The following is a 17,250-nucleotide window of genomic DNA, read 5'->3' as shown; positions in this document are numbered from 1 at the left end:
AGTGAAATACATAGCTGTTTCAAGAGCTACGTTGGTAGTACTGAATATCCCCTAAGTAGGCCTCTACCCGGGCCGGCCCTCCCTTATCAGTTCTCTCTCATCTTCCAAAGAAGAGGTACGTCTGTTCCTCTTGCTGACTTCAGGGCCTTTTTCACCCCCATGCAATGGGCCCTGTGACCTTTACCCCCTACTAAACCTCGTGTGGAAAGAGGTAAAGGGCTGACAATTGATAAAAGAGTGACTACGATCTTTCTATTGAGTAAAACAGTGCAAGTGGAATTGTAAATAATGTGTAAATAATGTGTAAACAGCAAGTGAAAGCAATGAATGTAAATATACGTGAACAATGGAAAATTGTTTTATAAGTTACTTCAAGTGACAGTGCATAACACAGTGTAAATAAAATAGAAATGTAAATAACGTAAATAAAATAGAGAACGTAAATAGAAATGTAAATTAGTAGTATTATAAGAATACGAGTATATACCCTACGAGTAATGAAAGTGAAAGTTTCACTCTAGCATGTCTGAATACTATGAGTTATGAGAGTGAAGATGAAAGTGACATTCACTCTCAATGCCAGTATACAGGACGAGAAAGTGAATGCTATGTATTTTACTGAAAGAAATTGAATCCCTACAGTGACAATAAACTAATACTACTGAGGGAAACTTATGGATAAAGACTGTAGATATATATAAGTGTTATATAGTAATAGAAATATAAAGTGTGAGGGGTTTTATGAATAATAAATGACAGAGTACCAAGAGCGAACTAGTGCAAGTGCGGCGGTCAGACGCGCTCATAATTTTCATTGCTTTCACAGTGGGTTTTTTTTTGGAGTATGGATCCCAAACTACTTGAAAATCATAGAGTAGTGTTTATAGTGTTAATATCTGGCTGTGGTAATCATATTACGGGTTGTCGGGAAGTGTAAAGTGGAGACTTCGTTACCCAACTTCAGAGGTCTCCACAAGTCCTACGTAACTGACGAAGGCTCAACAAACATTCCAGGAGAAAGCTGACGGTATGTGGCATAAGCATATGTAATTTTAATATTCTAGGACTAATAACTGATTTTTGGCAAATATTTTTTGAGAGTCTGTCGGAGCCCGAATAACCCCGCGGCACACGCAAAACATCGGTAAACATGCCCGCGGTGTAGGGGTTAAGCTTTTGAAAGCTGGCAGTAGACTGGTTACAGTTACTATTTCTGAAAATAAGATGGTGCAAATGAAAATTTTATATATATATATATATATATATATATATACAGTATATATATATATATATATATATATATATATATATATATGTATGTATATATATATATATATATATATATATATATATATATATATATATATATATATATATATACTGTATATATATATATATATATATATATATATATACTGTATATATATATATATATATATATATATATATATATATATATATACTGTACTGTATATATATATATATATATATATATATATATATATATATATACTGTACTGTATATATATATATATATATATATATATATATATATAAATATATATATATATATACATATATATATATACATATATATATATATATACATATATATATATATATATGTATATATATATATATATATATATAAAACTATCTATCTATATAATTTTATATATATATATTTATATATATACAAGTATTTATATTTATAAATATATATATATATATATATATATACACAATCAATCCTCGTAAATCGCGGCAATTTCGGTCTGGACCACTGCCGTGATTTATGAATTCCGTGATTTATGAATAATAACTCTTATGTGAAAAATTAATTTGGGTCTGGACTTTGGCCAACTCGCCACCACAGCACCTACGCCTATCTAGGCACCATCAAACACAATCATACAAATTTAGGAATATTCAGTGCATGTACTAAGGGATCTCACCTTAATCCTATGACGAAATTGCTTAAGTGCATGGAGTGGGGTGGTGTTGGGAAGAACTTAGAACCTCTCAGCACTTGTTCTTCCCAAACTCTTTCACCAGCTTTGAAAACTTCTCTCCCTTCTCAACACGACAAATGAGCTCCAAACATTGACTGTACGACAACTGCGGCAGCTTCTTGACACCATACTGCTTAGAGCGCTTCATTGGGGGCTCGGGAGGGGCCATGACAGGTAGGAGGCGGGGGGAAGTTGCACAAAAAAGACAGATAACTCTCATACTCCACGGTGACGATCTGTTGTGTGCGGACTGGAGGGACAAGAACAACAACAACATGGCGGCATTAGTATGCACATATGCCATCAGGGACGTGTGGTGATTGGTTGTTGGGTCGCGATTTTCAGTTTGAATGCCGGGGTTTACGGTTCTCTTAGGAAAAGGCCCACTTGGGTGCCTAGATTCGCGATTTTCGTGACTTAACAGTGATTTAAGGTTGCCAGCAGTCTGACAGCCACCTAGCCGTGATTTACGAACACGCAATTTACGAGGACTGAGTGCATACAGTCATCCCTGTACTATCCGGATGCCCACCTTCCGGACACTTCACTTACCGTAAAACACCCTAACTTCAGACACTTTTCATGTGTTTTAATGAATAACTCTGTGTAAAATGGTGCAGTTTTATCCCTGTTGGTGTCCTGTGGTAGCCAGGGACAGTACCTACTGAGTCCATATAATAAAAAAAATTAGCTACGGTAAACTCACGTGTTTATTTTTCATTTTCAAGTGTCCGAAGTTAGGAACAAATTTCCTAACTTCGGACAGCTCTTCCAAACTTCGGACATCCAAGTATTTGCCCTTTAAACATGAGAAAGGTTAATAGCACCTGTCTCCGGACACACTGGCCAAACTTCGGACACTTTAAAAGTTTTTAAAAAATCTCAAAAAAAATATTGTGCACTCGTGGCCCAAGTTATACAAATATAAAGAAAAATATCCAAAAATATCTTCTTTTTTGAGCTCATAATTTGAGATCACATTAAGATGCATCATATCACATTGTAGTGAGGTATTCTGGCCATAAATATAACTAAGAACTCTTCAAGAACTTTTTCAGACGAAAAAAATATATAAAAATGCACTGCATACATTCCAAACTGTAAGGGGAACTGATCCCTTTTTCCTAACCAAAACTTCACGTAATTATCAAGTAGATATCTCACTGACTCAACAAATGCATACTTCTATCTATCTATCTATAGCCCGATGCCCTAATTCCACAAAGGGTGGCCGCAGACAAAACGCCTCCAAGTCGCTCTGTCAGCCACCATTTGACTACCCTCCCCCCAACTCACCCCCCCCTCCCTCATATACATCTCAACTCCATCCCTCCACCTCATCCTCGGTCTACCTCTCCCTCTCCCTCCCTCCACCTCACCTACATACACCCTCTTAGTCAGTCTTTCATTCTCCATTCTCTTCACATGTCCAAACCACCTCAGTGTATTTCTCCTAATCTTCTCAACCACATCCACATCCACCCCACAGCGTTCCTTCACTTCTTCATTCGTCAACCTGTCCCTCCACATGCTCCTCTCAAGTAACTCATTTCCACTGCTCTCACTCTTGACTTGTTCCCCTCTTGCAAGGTCCATGCCTTGCTTCCATACGTCAGGGTAGGGATCACAATACTATCATGCAGTGACTTCTTAACTTCCATACTCACCTCCCTATTTCTCATCACTGCTTTCAGTGTACCAACAACCTTCCTTCCCTGCTGTACCCTTTCATGCACTTCATCCCCCAAAGTTCCATCCTTACTCATCACACTACCCAAGTACTTGAATGCACTCACATTCTCCATATCCTCACCATCCAACCTCACTCCACACTCTGTGACTTCATTCCTCTCAAACACCATAACTTTACTTTTGTTTACATTAACTTTCAGATTCCTCCTCCTACACACTGTCCCAAATTCATTCACCAAACCTTGCAACTCCCATTCATCTTCACTCAACAGTACTGTATCATCAGCAAACAGCAACACCGGAAGCTTCCAAATCTCACCCTCATTCATTAGAGCCATCCCCACATCCACTGCCCTACCCTGCACCTCCTTTACAACCCCATCCATGTATATATTAAACAGCCATGGAGACATCACATAACCCTGTTTCAGTCCCACATTGAGATCAAAGAACTCACTCAGCTCACCATCCACTCGCACCGTAACCCTAGCTCCCTCGTACATACTCTTCACAGCACTCAACAATTTCCCCTCCACTCCATATATTCTTAATACCTTCCACATACCTTGCCTATCTATTCTGTCATAAGCTTTCTCCAAGTCCATGAAGGCAGCATACACTTTCCTTCCCTTCTCTAGATACTTCTCCACTAAACATCTTAGAACAAATATCTGATCTACACACCCTTTTCCCTTCCTAAATCCCCCTTGTTCTTCGCCAACTAGCTCCTCTGTCATATGCCTAACCCTATCAATGAGTATTCTACCATATATTTTACCAGTCACACTAAGTAGGCAAATACCCCTATGGTTACCACATACTTCTCTCTCTCCTTTTCCTTTGTATAAAGGAACAATTATACCTGATTTCCAGTCCTCTGGAACCCTTCCCTCTTCCCAAGCCAATCTACACAACTTCCATATCCACTCCACAACAATCTCACCCCCATACCTAAGCATTTCACCACACACTCCATCAATTCCTGGGGCCTTTCCCAACTTAATATTCTTCATCACTTCCACTACTTCCGCCCTACTGATCTCTTCCTCCCTCCTCTCATCTCTTCTTCTCCCAGCCATTCCCCAACCACTTATACTTGCACTGCTCTCACTCTCCACATTCAGCAAATCCTCAAAGTGCTCCTTCCATCTCCTCAGTTTCTCTCTCTTCTCCACCAACAATCTATTATTCCTGTCTTTCACTCCCCTACTATTTCCCCTTTCACACTGCCTTACTTTCTTTACCTCCTTCCAAAACAATTTCTTACTCTCCCTCCATTTCACACTCAGATTCCTCCCAAACTCTTCATCCACTTTCTTTTTACTCTCCTTCACCAGTCTCTTAACCTCCCTTCTCCTGCTCACATATATCTCTCTTTTCTCTCTCATCTTCTCCCCTACCTCTACTCGCTAACTATTCACTATATGCCTTCTTCTTTTGTTCCACAGCTCGTTTCACCTCATCATTCCACCATGCTGTCCCTTGCATCTCCTCCTCACTCTACAAACCACCTCACACCCACTAACATGCACACAAATCAACAGACACACGCACACGCAGGCACATGTTATGACAGCACTATGAAATGTATTAATGAGCTACACACTTTGGTCTTAAACATACATACATACATACATACATACATGCATACATACAAACACACCACACACACACACACACACACACACACACACACACACACACTTTCCTAATAGGCCTGTGCTTGTAAAACATACACACACACACACACACACACACACACACACACACACACACACACACACACACTTTCCTAATAGGCCTGTGCTTCTAAAACACACACACACACACACACACACACACCTATAGTCTGTATTTTTCCAGTAATTTGTCTGTCCGAATTTAGGAATTTTTTCTGAAAAATGTAAAACAACTAACTCAGTGTCAAATGGCCACCCTTTGCGGGATTGTGGTGTCTGGCAATAGATAGATAGATAGATAGATAGAAAATACAGAGATATTCATTAAAACAGTCATAGCAAGATTATGCATGTATATATTTTAAAACAGTTTACTGCCCAGTACTTACAACACTTTTCCACATATAATCGTACTAATCACGTTCTTACAAATGAAACTGTTTGTTCTGTGTGAACAAAGTTTTGCAGGGTTAGGAATTGTCGATTTTTTCCATCTGATTCATAAACTTTTTTTCACCCGCACATATTCAAGCTAGTTTAATAGCACTTATACATAATAATCTTTAAAGATTACCGTACCTACCCATACCATTATTTTTTTGCAAATATCGCACGCTTTTCCAGAAAACTTCAATTATTACATTTTTTTGCAAAATATCCGAAATTTGGGCGCTGTCCGAAGTTACGGTGTTTTACAGTACTGGACATTGTGGGCCTGGACCTTCAGAACCCAAAAATGGCCAAAAATAAAAAAAAAGAAAAAAAATCCCCCCAAAATCCGATTATTTTCCCACCCGTAATTTGAAATTGCCGCACGGCGCCGAACAAGTGTTTACACCACGGCCCCTTCACCCCTTCCTTCCTCCCCCCTTCCCCCTCCCCTGTCAGGGTTGCCATTTGGTATTTTTCATTACCAAATGTGGGCCAATTTGGTAATGAAAAATTCATTTGGTAATGAATCAGAATAATGCATTACCAAATGGATTTTTCACATGTGTGGGGATACACAGGATGGAAATGGTTGATTGTCTGCTCTCTCTGATCAATCTGCTAGCCTACATAGTGTGAAAATAATCAACATGCTGTCAATTATGAGGAGAGTGATTACATCTATTTCCACTTTATATAATTAGTGAAGAATAAATGCTAGCTTTGCGAATTTGGTAATTAAAAGTTAAATTTGGTAATGAAAACTGAGGAGTTTGGTAATGTGGCTGAGCTCAGATCTGGCAACCCTGTCCCCAGTTACTGCCAAACCACTGCCGAGGGTGGATGATTATCACGATGGATGCCACACGTGCTCCATTTTGTGAATAAACAGTGAATAAACTGCAATACTTCGCCACTAGACCACAAGGGAATTTACAGTGTTGTGCAGTGTTAAGAAATTAGAATTTAGAGTGCAAAGGATTAAGTGTGTAGCGCAAAGTGGCGGTTGAAACTGGCGTGGTGCAATTAAGAACAGAATATGCAGTGTTAAACAATTATAACTCACAGTGCAAAGAATTAAGTGTAGCACAACACTGGATTACTGTACGTGATTCAAGAGCATGTTCAAAACTACCAGAGCCTTAGAGGAGGTGACCACAGACGTGCTGTAAGTAAACTGTACACTGCTAAGTATTTTCCATACTTCTAATTCATCATTCTCTGGTTCCTTTTCATTTATTTCATGCTTTATGGCCATTATTGGTGTGAATAGGGTCTTAAATAGGTAAAGTGCTATGCATGTCCAGTAGGGAGTTATTTAGGTGGCTTTCAAAGTTAGGCTGGGTTAGGTTCATAAGTACCACTCCAACAAGCAGGGGCCCACTATCCGGACGGGACCATTTTCCGGACGTGCCTTTGGCTCTATTACGTCAGATAATAGAGAGATTACTGTGTATATATATATATATATATATATATATATATATATATATATATAAAATCCATCATCATCATCAGCCGTTTGAGTATCCACTGCAGGACTGGCCTATCCCGACCGAAGTCGGGACGATACAGCCATTGTATCTCTCCCAAGTGGCTTAAGCTGTCTGGTAGAGATTGTATGTAGGGTGAGAAGTGCTTGTATGTGTAATTGTAGTGTTGGAGTGGCTTTGGATGTGTGTGTAGTCTGTGAACCAAGTGTAATCGGCCCACGCAAGCCAACTGGGTGCAAGCATACTTTACAGTAAGCGACACTGGTCCAACCACAGCACCCCTTGTGTCCGCCAATGTACACACACATATATATATATATATATATATATATATATATATATATATATATACTGTATATATATATATATATATATATATATATATATATATATATATATATATATATATATATGACTCAATCCTCGTAAATCACGGCAATTTGGGTCTGGACCACTGCCGTGATTTACAAATTCCGTGGTTTATAAATAATAACTCTCATGTGAAAAATGAATTTGGGTCTGGACTTTGGCCAACCACCCCCCCGAGCACCCTACCTACACCTATCTAGGCACCATCAAACACAAACATACAAATTTAGGAATATTCAGTGCATGTATTAATACAAATATGCAATGTTAAGGGATCTCACCTTAATCCTATGACGATATTGCTTAAGTGAATGGAGTGGGATGGTGCTGGGAAGAACTTAGAACCTCTCAGCATGAGGTGGGGGTGCTCCCTTCTCAACACGACAAATGAGCTCCAAACGTCGACTGTATGATAATGGCAGCTGCTTCTTGATGCCATACTGCTTAACGCACTTCATTGGGAGGTCGGGAGGGGCCATGGCAAGTAGGAGGCGGGGGGCAAGGTGTACAAAAAAGGGCAGGTAGCTCTTGTACTCCATGGCGATGGTCTGTAGTGTGCGGACTGGCGGGAAGAACAACAACAATGTCATCATTAGTATGCACACTTGCCACCAGGGATGGGTGGTGATTGGTTGTTGGGTCGCGATTTTCAAACTGAATGCTGCGGTTTACGATTCTCTTCGGAAAAGGCCCACTTCGGTGTCTAGGTCCGCGATTTTCGTGACTTAACAGCGATTTAAGGGTGCCGGCAGTCTGACAGCCACTTAGTCATGATTTACGAATTCGTGATTTATAAACACGCGATTTACGAGGACTGAGTTGTGTATATATACAGTATATATATATATATATATACATATACATATACATTATATATACATATACATATACATTATATATATATATATATATATATATATATATATATATATGAGGCGTCTAGAGCCAAAGGGGCATCCCCACCAATATACTGGTTTTGAGTTAGGTATGGGAGACAACAGGCTTAACCCTCTTCTCAGTGACAGCACTGGTTGCCATACAAGATTCGGCCTTCTGGACAGTGGTAGAGGGGCTCAAAGTCACGTGGGTTTGTCCATGCTTCCGGGCGAACAAATCAGAGCAGGCAGGCATCTAAACCACACAGCCCAAACCAATCAGCATTCTCACTCACTGCCACTCCCCCAGAGCAGCCAATCAGCAAACGTGTGGCCCGCCTGGTGTGACGGTGAGGTTCCTTCCCGTGTTCACCGAGGTGTATGATTATTACGTATTGGATTTTTACCCCATTTATCGTGGATTATTGGTGACAAGATGAGGTGTTGTTATTGGGGTTGAAGGGGGGGTGACAAGATGAGTTCATCACATAGTTACAGTGAGGAGGTGGTGCCTATAACCTCTCGTAAGTGTCAGAAGTGTGTGGAGAAGTGGAAAAAGGTAGAAAGGAAGAGGAAAAGAGAGTGGTGAGGGGAGACAGCGGGAGGGGGCGTGGCACCGAGGAGGCAGAGGTGGATGTCGTTCTCCTAGATGACGACCCCACCATTTAACCCCCCACTACCCCTTCTCAATTTACTTAAGCACTACACTACTTTTTTTTTTTTTTAGAGTTATTATTTCAATCTATTATGGTAGAGGAAAAATAATAACTGCATTGATTTCAGTTTTAGTTGTAAAAAACTTGAAATTACAGTAATAATTATTCGTTTAATAATATTAAGTGAACTGGAATCTTCAGTTAATAAAGTTTTGTACATTAATACATTCGTTGATGTTTTTTCTGCTATGTTTTTAAATCCCTACAATATGTTAGGGGGTTTAGTTTACTGCCTATTTTGTGGTTACGGTTATTATTGTTTTGTTTTTTTGGCTTTACATGTAAAGCATAGGTGCTGATGATCATTTTGATGTATAAAAGGTTTGTTTATTGCCTTCTGGCTATGACGTTGCCATAAACACAACTTTAAAGCGTCATAACTCAAAAGTACATTTTGGCGCCGATGCCCCTTTGGTTCTAGACGCCTCATATATATGTATATATATATATATATATATATATATATATATATATATATATATATATATATATAGTGTATATATATATATATATATATATATATATATATATATATATATATGTGTATATATATATATATATATATATATATATATATATATATATATATATATATATATATATATATATATATATATATATATATATATATATATATATATATATATATATATGTATATATATATATATATATATATATATATATATATACAGTAACCCCTCCAATATCCGGATCAATAGAGCCATAGGCAGGTCCGGATAGTGGTCCTGTCCGGATATTGGGCCCCAGCTTATGGACTTGTACTTATGGACCCTAACTCTGAAAAACACCTATACAACTCCCTCTGGACATGAATTGCACCTATTTAAGACCCAAATCACACCAATAAGGGACATAAAAGACTGAAATAAATGCAAAAGAACCATAAAATGAGGTTTTAGAGGTGAGTTTATACAATATTAAACATTCTGGGTACTTACAAGTCCCTTGCTCTTGGACTGGTTTGAACCGCCAGTTTGCAGTCCACAGTTAATCCTCTGCACTCTAAATTCTAATTTCTTAACACTGCACAACACTGTAAATTCCCGTGTGTTCTAGTGGCAAGGTATTGCAGTTTATTCACTGTTTATTCACAAAAAACAAGCACCTGTGGCTTGCACTGTTATGAGTATCTGCTCTCCATCGGAGTTAAGCTGTGACTGTTGATGTTGGTGGGGTAACAGAGTTGCCAGATCGCAACAGCCACATTACCAATCTCCTCAACTTTCATTGTCAAATATAACTTTTCATTACCAAATTCGTAAAGCTAGCATATATTCTTCACTAATTATATATACAAGTGGAAATACATGTAATCACTCTCCTTATAACTAACACTATGTTGATTATTTTCACACTATGTAGGGTAGCAGATTAATCAGAGAGAGCAAACAATCCACCATCTCCATCCTGTGTATCCTCATACATGTGAAAAATCCATTTGGTAATGCATTATTCTAATGCATTACCAAACGAATTTTTCATTACCAAATTGGCCCACACTTGGTAATGAAAAATACCAAATGGCAACCTGACAGGGGAGGGGGAAGGGGGGAGGAAGGAAGGGGTGAAGGGACCATGGTGTAACAGCTGTTTGGTGCCAGGTGGGAATTTCAAATTATGGGAGGGAAAAAAAGTCAGATTTTTTTCGAATTTTTTGCGGATTTTGGCCCATTTGGGCAATATTGGATCCCAGGAGGATTATGTCCGGTTAGTGGGGATGTTCGGATATTGGGCGTTCGGATATTAGAGGGATTACTGTACAGTATATATATATATATATATATATATATACAGTAAGCCCCCGCATTTGGCGATCCAATTAGTCTGGCGAAACTACCGCCAAATGCGAATTTCGCCAAACGCGAGTTCTTTTTACCATATAAATTGCCTATAAAGTGCCTCAATCAGTCTTTGGTCATTGCCAAAGTCCCCCTTTTGACCCCTAAAACACCATCTTTCGAGCTGAAATAAAATCTTTTGCCTTCACATATTAATACACATGTAGAAAACAGACCAATAAACAATAAATAAAGCTAATAAGACATGATATAAAGGTTGTAACTAACCGTAAATACAGTGAAGATAGGCTTGCTTGGCTGGGGACGTCGGAGTGGCAGTGGGGGCAGCTTAGTTGCTACCACCACTTTCCTCATCACTCTCCCCCTCCTCCCCCATAACCCCCTTAGCAACCATTTGTCTCGATCATCCACTTCATCGAAGCCAGAAAAGTAAGCATCCAGCTTAAAGAGGGCAGCGAAGCTTGGCTGGGGAGGTTGGGGTGGCTGGGGAGGTTCGGATGGCTGGGGAGGTTGCGGCTGTTCTTGTGGCTGTTCTTGTGGCTGCTTTTGGGGCTGTTCTTGTGGCACATCGAGTGGGGGGTACCACCAAGTTTGAATTCAAATCGCCAAGCGCGCATTCGGTGGTCCGTGGCCACCCTACCGCCAAAAGTGAGTTTCGCCAAGTTGAAATTCGCCAAACGCGGGGGCTTACTGTATATATATACTGGTAGTTATTTTCATAGATAAATTTTCAAAGGGGGTTTCCAAAGTCTATCAAAGGGCCTAGATAAGTGTGAAATTTATAGTTCTGCCAAATCAATATACAGTACCCCCGAGATATAGTGAACTAATTGACACCAGACCCTCGACTTTAAAGCCGATAGTTCGTTACAGCTCAATACCATGCTGTTCGGTAATTTCCCAGGCATCATAGCTTTTACTGAGAAAAGATTGTTAATTATTAAGTGCCATTCGGCTATACAGTCGAACACAAGAACATACAGCTAGATCTAAGTCCCTCTTCTCAATAAAGGCTCTATTTATGGCTCCTCTCATGATGCTGGTCACCCAGAGATTGATGCAGCATTCTGTGGTGTGTGTGTGTGTGTGTGTGTGTGTGTGTGCGTGCGTGCGTGCGTTGGGACGCCACACTGGTTGATGTTTCCTGTGTGTCCATTCATTTACTGAACAAAATTTGTTAAATGAAGAAAACATTCAGCCAGCTCAAGGTGGTAGTTAAAACCGAAATTCATTAAGTGTTTTTTTTTATATAGAGGGTGTACTGTATTGTTGTAATGATGTATAATTTACCTTAATATGGAAAAAAATCAAGGATCTCTTTCCATTCACTCATCATTGAAGCCCAAAGAATCCTGGCTCCATCAGATTGGCCAAAAAAATTTGACCAAGTTCTGTAGCCTCACTTCTAAAATACTGTACATCGTTACTAAAGGATGCACTCAGACAACCAATCATCTGCCAACTCTCAAAATCTTAAGGCTCTTCTCTTCCCAACGAGGTTGAATAGGCTATATGTGCTGATAGTATTCAGCTACAGCAAGTGCCAGAGGCCTAGTCCGGACATATTCTGATGATGACCAAGCAAGAAGGTGACAAGTACATGATGAAATATAACAGAATTACAAAGACAAATAGCAACGAGGAAGGTCGATTATATCTAAGGAGTTAAGAGCCAAGGCAACTACCCCATTGACATAAAATGTATTGAGGGAAAACTGAGGTTGTATTCTTTCAGTAAGAGTGGGAAAGTGTTGTTTACGAATGGCTTTGGGTCACTGATAATTCCGTGAATGAATGGAGGAAAAAAATAAATAAAGTGTGTGTTATTTACTGCCCATTCTTGTGCTGATGATGGTTAGGAAAAAAGTTTAGAATTTATGGAAAAGGATGATATAAAATGATGAACCGTGCAGTATATGACCAATGTATTTCTTACTGTATTTACAGACTAATGGTATGTGGTTTATGGAACTACAAAACTTACCAATAGTCTGTTTTCTATGCTTAAAAAACATTTGTACCCTCTGTTTTCTCCCTACTGGTTTCATTTTTGAAGGCTCCAACATGTTTGCAAGCATCAGCCTTAGTCACCTAATGGCAGCTCTCCATGCTGCTCGATCTTTGGTAGTCTCCCTGTTCAGTCCCTTAACCTGAGGTCACATTTAATGACCTCGTCCCACATCTTTTTCGGTCTACCCCTCGCAACCCCACCCCTAATATTAACGCTTCTCACTTTCTGCACCCAATCATCATCCCCCATCCTCTCCACATGTCCAAACCACCTCAATCTACCTCTCCTCATCACATCACCAATACACTCCAGTCTCATCCTACCTCTCATAAACTCAGCCCCCCCATGCCTTGCACGCAGGGATGCACTGCACATCCACCTAATCATTGTCATTTCTGTACATTTGAGCCTGCGAATATCCTCTTCCTTTACTCCCCAGGTCTCACTACCATACAGTATTACACTTCTAACACATGCTGCATACACAGACCCCTTAGCATGCAAGAAGAGCCCTCTCAATGTCAAAACATTTCTGATGTTTGTGAAATAAAGTACGGCAAGTGTCCTTTGTTTTTACAAGCTTATAACATTATTTACTTCAAAGAAAATATGTAGTACTTGAAAATGTGTGTTTTGCTAGAATATCTAAGTTTTTGCATAACAACCACTTTAATATGCTGTTGTACCTGATTTTACGGGGGGGGGGGGGAAGGAACACCGCTGTCCCCCCATTCGTGTGGTAATACTGGCAGGGGTTTTCAAATATTGGCCAAAGTTAATTTTAAACAGATAATGATAGTTTTGGGCCATGTGGAGAGGATGGAGGGTGAAAGACTGACGAAGAGAGTGTATGTGAGTGAGGTGGAGGGGGGAAGAGGGAGGGGGAGGCCGAGGATAAGATGGAGGGATGGGGTGGAGAGGTATATGAGAGAGGGGGGGTGTGAGTTGGGAGCAGGGCAGTGAAATGGCAGGGGACAGGGCGACGTGGAGGCGATTTGTTTGTGGCCACCCCAAACGGGATTGAGGCGTCTGGCAATAGATAGATAGAGAGATAGAACTTTAAAATATAGTATGTAGCTTCCATATATGCTTTTCCCACCACAGAGATGTTTAATCTGCAGTGATGGCAACCAAAAATTATGAAAACTTTTTTTTTTACCCCACCTTATGGTATGTTGGATGTACTTAGTCTTCCTGCCTCCTGATAATTGTATTCAGCTTAGGGGGAGACATTTTGTAGTGATGGAGTAAATGAACGCTATACCTAACCTTTCCACTTGAAAAAATATATATTTCCAGTCTTGAACAAGTGCTCATGGGCCCTTCGGGCCCCTCGCACTTGCTCCTGTAGAGGGCTCTCGCGTTTATGTGCTGTTCTAGTGTAACGCTGTCACTTGGATTTTTTGCAGCTAATCAACTGATCGTGTTATTTGCAGCTTCGGGAATGGAACCCAAGTTGTCCGAACACAAGTCCGAAATACTTTAGTTGTACCTGTGGGCACAAAATTCTACAGAGATCCTATGCCGGGCGCCAGGAGTGGCGTTTTTTGGTCAAAATGTGATCGCTCATTAAATATAGTAATAGTTTTTCAATCATGATGGGACCAAGTGTTTTCACTTCATCGAATTTTTTGCAACCTTTGTGCCAATTTTCGTGCAATTTGAATGTGTAGTTTCGGCTGCCCAAAATACACACACACATAGACACACAGCCAGTACTATAGTATATTAGAAGAACAAGAATTTAATGAACAGTGTCTGCAGCCATACATTTTATAAAAATACTTCAATGATACTGAACACAATGACACCACTGAATTAACAGACACAAACAAATACACTCCAATATTCAATGCTCTTAAACACTGACAGGTACTAACTCTGAGTATTAAAAAGAAAAAAAAAAAAAAAAAAAAAAAAATGGGACAAGATCAGTAAGAGCCTAAATCAACTTCATATAGACACAACTTGTAAATCATACATCAGAACACCTCAAACAATCATAATAAAGTGTTCTCTCCATCCTGAATGCTGAACTGTAACAGAGCATCCTGGCAACACAAGAATATGGTGCTAGTCATGAAAAAGTGTTATGGAAACGGTTAAGAGCCATAACACTGTGTTCTTCTGCCACTAAGATACAGGATTTAAGCTGCAAAAGTAGAAAAATCTCCACCTTAGTTAAACTGACTGAACTGCAGTACCCACCAAAATCTACAAATCCATTATGGAGGAAGAGGTCTGAGTTAGGACGATGAGTGTAGTGTATGGTGAACTGCTCCCCTGCCTTAAAGTCTCTCTGGGCCAAACATACACTCAGCTGCTTTTCACAGTTGTAATCGGTTGAATACTGTGAAAGAGAGGGGAAGGTAAAACAGCCAATCCCAAATTACCTCCTTGAAAGTGTTAGGCCAGGAGGACTGGCTACCATTAAAGTCCAGCATATCTAAGTGTATAATGACCAGCCTCCATCTCCTATGGCATTATATGATAGAAAATCCTACTCTCACCTCTTGAGAATTGAAACAATGCCAGGCCATAACTTCAAATGGGGTGATATATCATAAGACAACCAGGCCTGGAGAAGGAGGATTAAGATAATGCAGGGCAGGACAAGGTGAGATGGGTTAAGAAGGCATGGGGGAGAACAAGGTAAGCTGGATCTAAATGATGCAGTGCAGGACAAAGTAAGGAGGGTTAACAGCTTTACATATCAAATGCAGTGATATGGCATGTTTTAAGGGACAGAAAAAACGTAACACTACCTTACCAGTTGTGAATACCTCGAGGCATGGCTTTCAGTATCAATGAAATTACCAGTCTGATTAGTGTGATTTTAGGACTGGCATGCCATTTGCGTCAAGTTGAGTGGAACTAGAATGTAGCAGATGATGGCAGCTCTGAAAGAGAGAAGAGGGAAGCCACCCACCGTCTCTCTTAGTACGTGACTGGACTCCGAATGTTAAGGTAGTGCTGGGCCGGCCCTTTTGAATCTACACTCACACTGGCCTTGGATGTCTTGGGATTTTTTTTTTTTTTTTTTTTTTTTTTTTTTTTAAAGAATATTCCATGAACATATAGTTATGATTGGAGAGTTTAGCCACAGGTATATGAAATGATTACGTGATTGGTAATGAAATAAGGCATCGGTTATTTGTTGGAAAATGACCAACTGCATGAAAGCCTAGGTGAGTTGTGAGTCTTTGCAGTACTATAATTTGGTTACTCTTTGCACTATCATATTTCTCTGTTTGATCATTCCATCTTTTGTCTTCCTTTCCTTCATTCTTTCCTCTTCCTTCTGCCTGTGAGTGACTCTGCAGTCAGTGACATGCCAAATGGTTTCCAGTACACTAAGCTGGGAGGTAACCATATAACTAAATTATGATGTCTGGTGGTTTAGCGGGTAATTAAGGCGTTCCAATTGGATTGAGCCTGTATAGGTTTATATCCAAAGGATGGTTGGGGTTTATTGCTCAAGTAATGTACTCAGGGATGAGTGAGGCTGGTCACTCTAATATTAAATGTCAGGACCAACTTGCCTAGCTCCGGGCTCCTACTATCTTCATGGGGCAACATGGAATTGGATGATGGATGGATGGAATTAATAATTTTCCTCATGATTTTTCCTTTTCTATCCACGTGTATATCACAATGATATTACATAAAGTCAGTTCACCTATAACGTGCAGCAGTTTGTCTGATAACATGCAGTGTTATGTCAATCTGTACTAAGGAATCCACAGGGCCAATCAGAAAACGGCAATTTGGTTACCACTACAGTAAAACCTCGATATAATGGACTTCAACAGACCGGAATTCGCTTTTATCGGACTCGAGGAGCTATCAGACTAAATTCCTACATATCGGAAATAGTCCAATAAAGCCAGAAGCAGTCTGGACTGCCTGACCACTTCAGCTATGTTCACCACGAGGTGAATAAGACATGTATATGAGTGCACAGTACAGTATTATTCTATATATTATACCATTTGATTAATGCAGTAAAGTTACAACACAGTACAGTACAGCAATGGTAGTCAAAAGTGTAAAAACCGTTTGTGCGATCCAGAATAAAGTCTGATATGTTGGAAAAAGTCCGGGTTAGCAGGGGGAAGTCCAGATGTCGCTTTTATCAGCATTTCCACTTTTT

At 39.7% G+C, this 17,250-nt stretch overlaps 1 protein-coding gene across 1 annotated transcript in view; it reads right to left on the bottom strand.

The window, feature by feature from the left end:
• Setd3 (SET domain containing 3) overlaps positions 1 to 17,250 on the bottom strand; it is a 137,431-nt gene that overhangs the window by 42,262 nt on the left and 77,919 nt on the right. Inside the window, exon 9 of the mRNA XM_080283360.1 lies at positions 15,306 to 15,447. Within this exon, the coding sequence (XP_080139486.1) occupies positions 15,306 to 15,447 (142 nt within the window). The remainder of the gene's footprint in view (positions 1 to 15,305; positions 15,448 to 17,250) is intronic.

Source organism: Coenobita brevimanus, chromosome 97 (genome assembly GCF_032717465.1).
Source record: "Coenobita brevimanus isolate Jiangsu-jjx chromosome 97, ASM3271746v2, whole genome shotgun sequence".
NCBI classification, from domain to species: Eukaryota; Metazoa; Arthropoda; class Malacostraca; order Decapoda; family Coenobitidae; genus Coenobita; species Coenobita brevimanus.
This window is presented reverse-complemented; position numbering and strand designations above follow the sequence as displayed.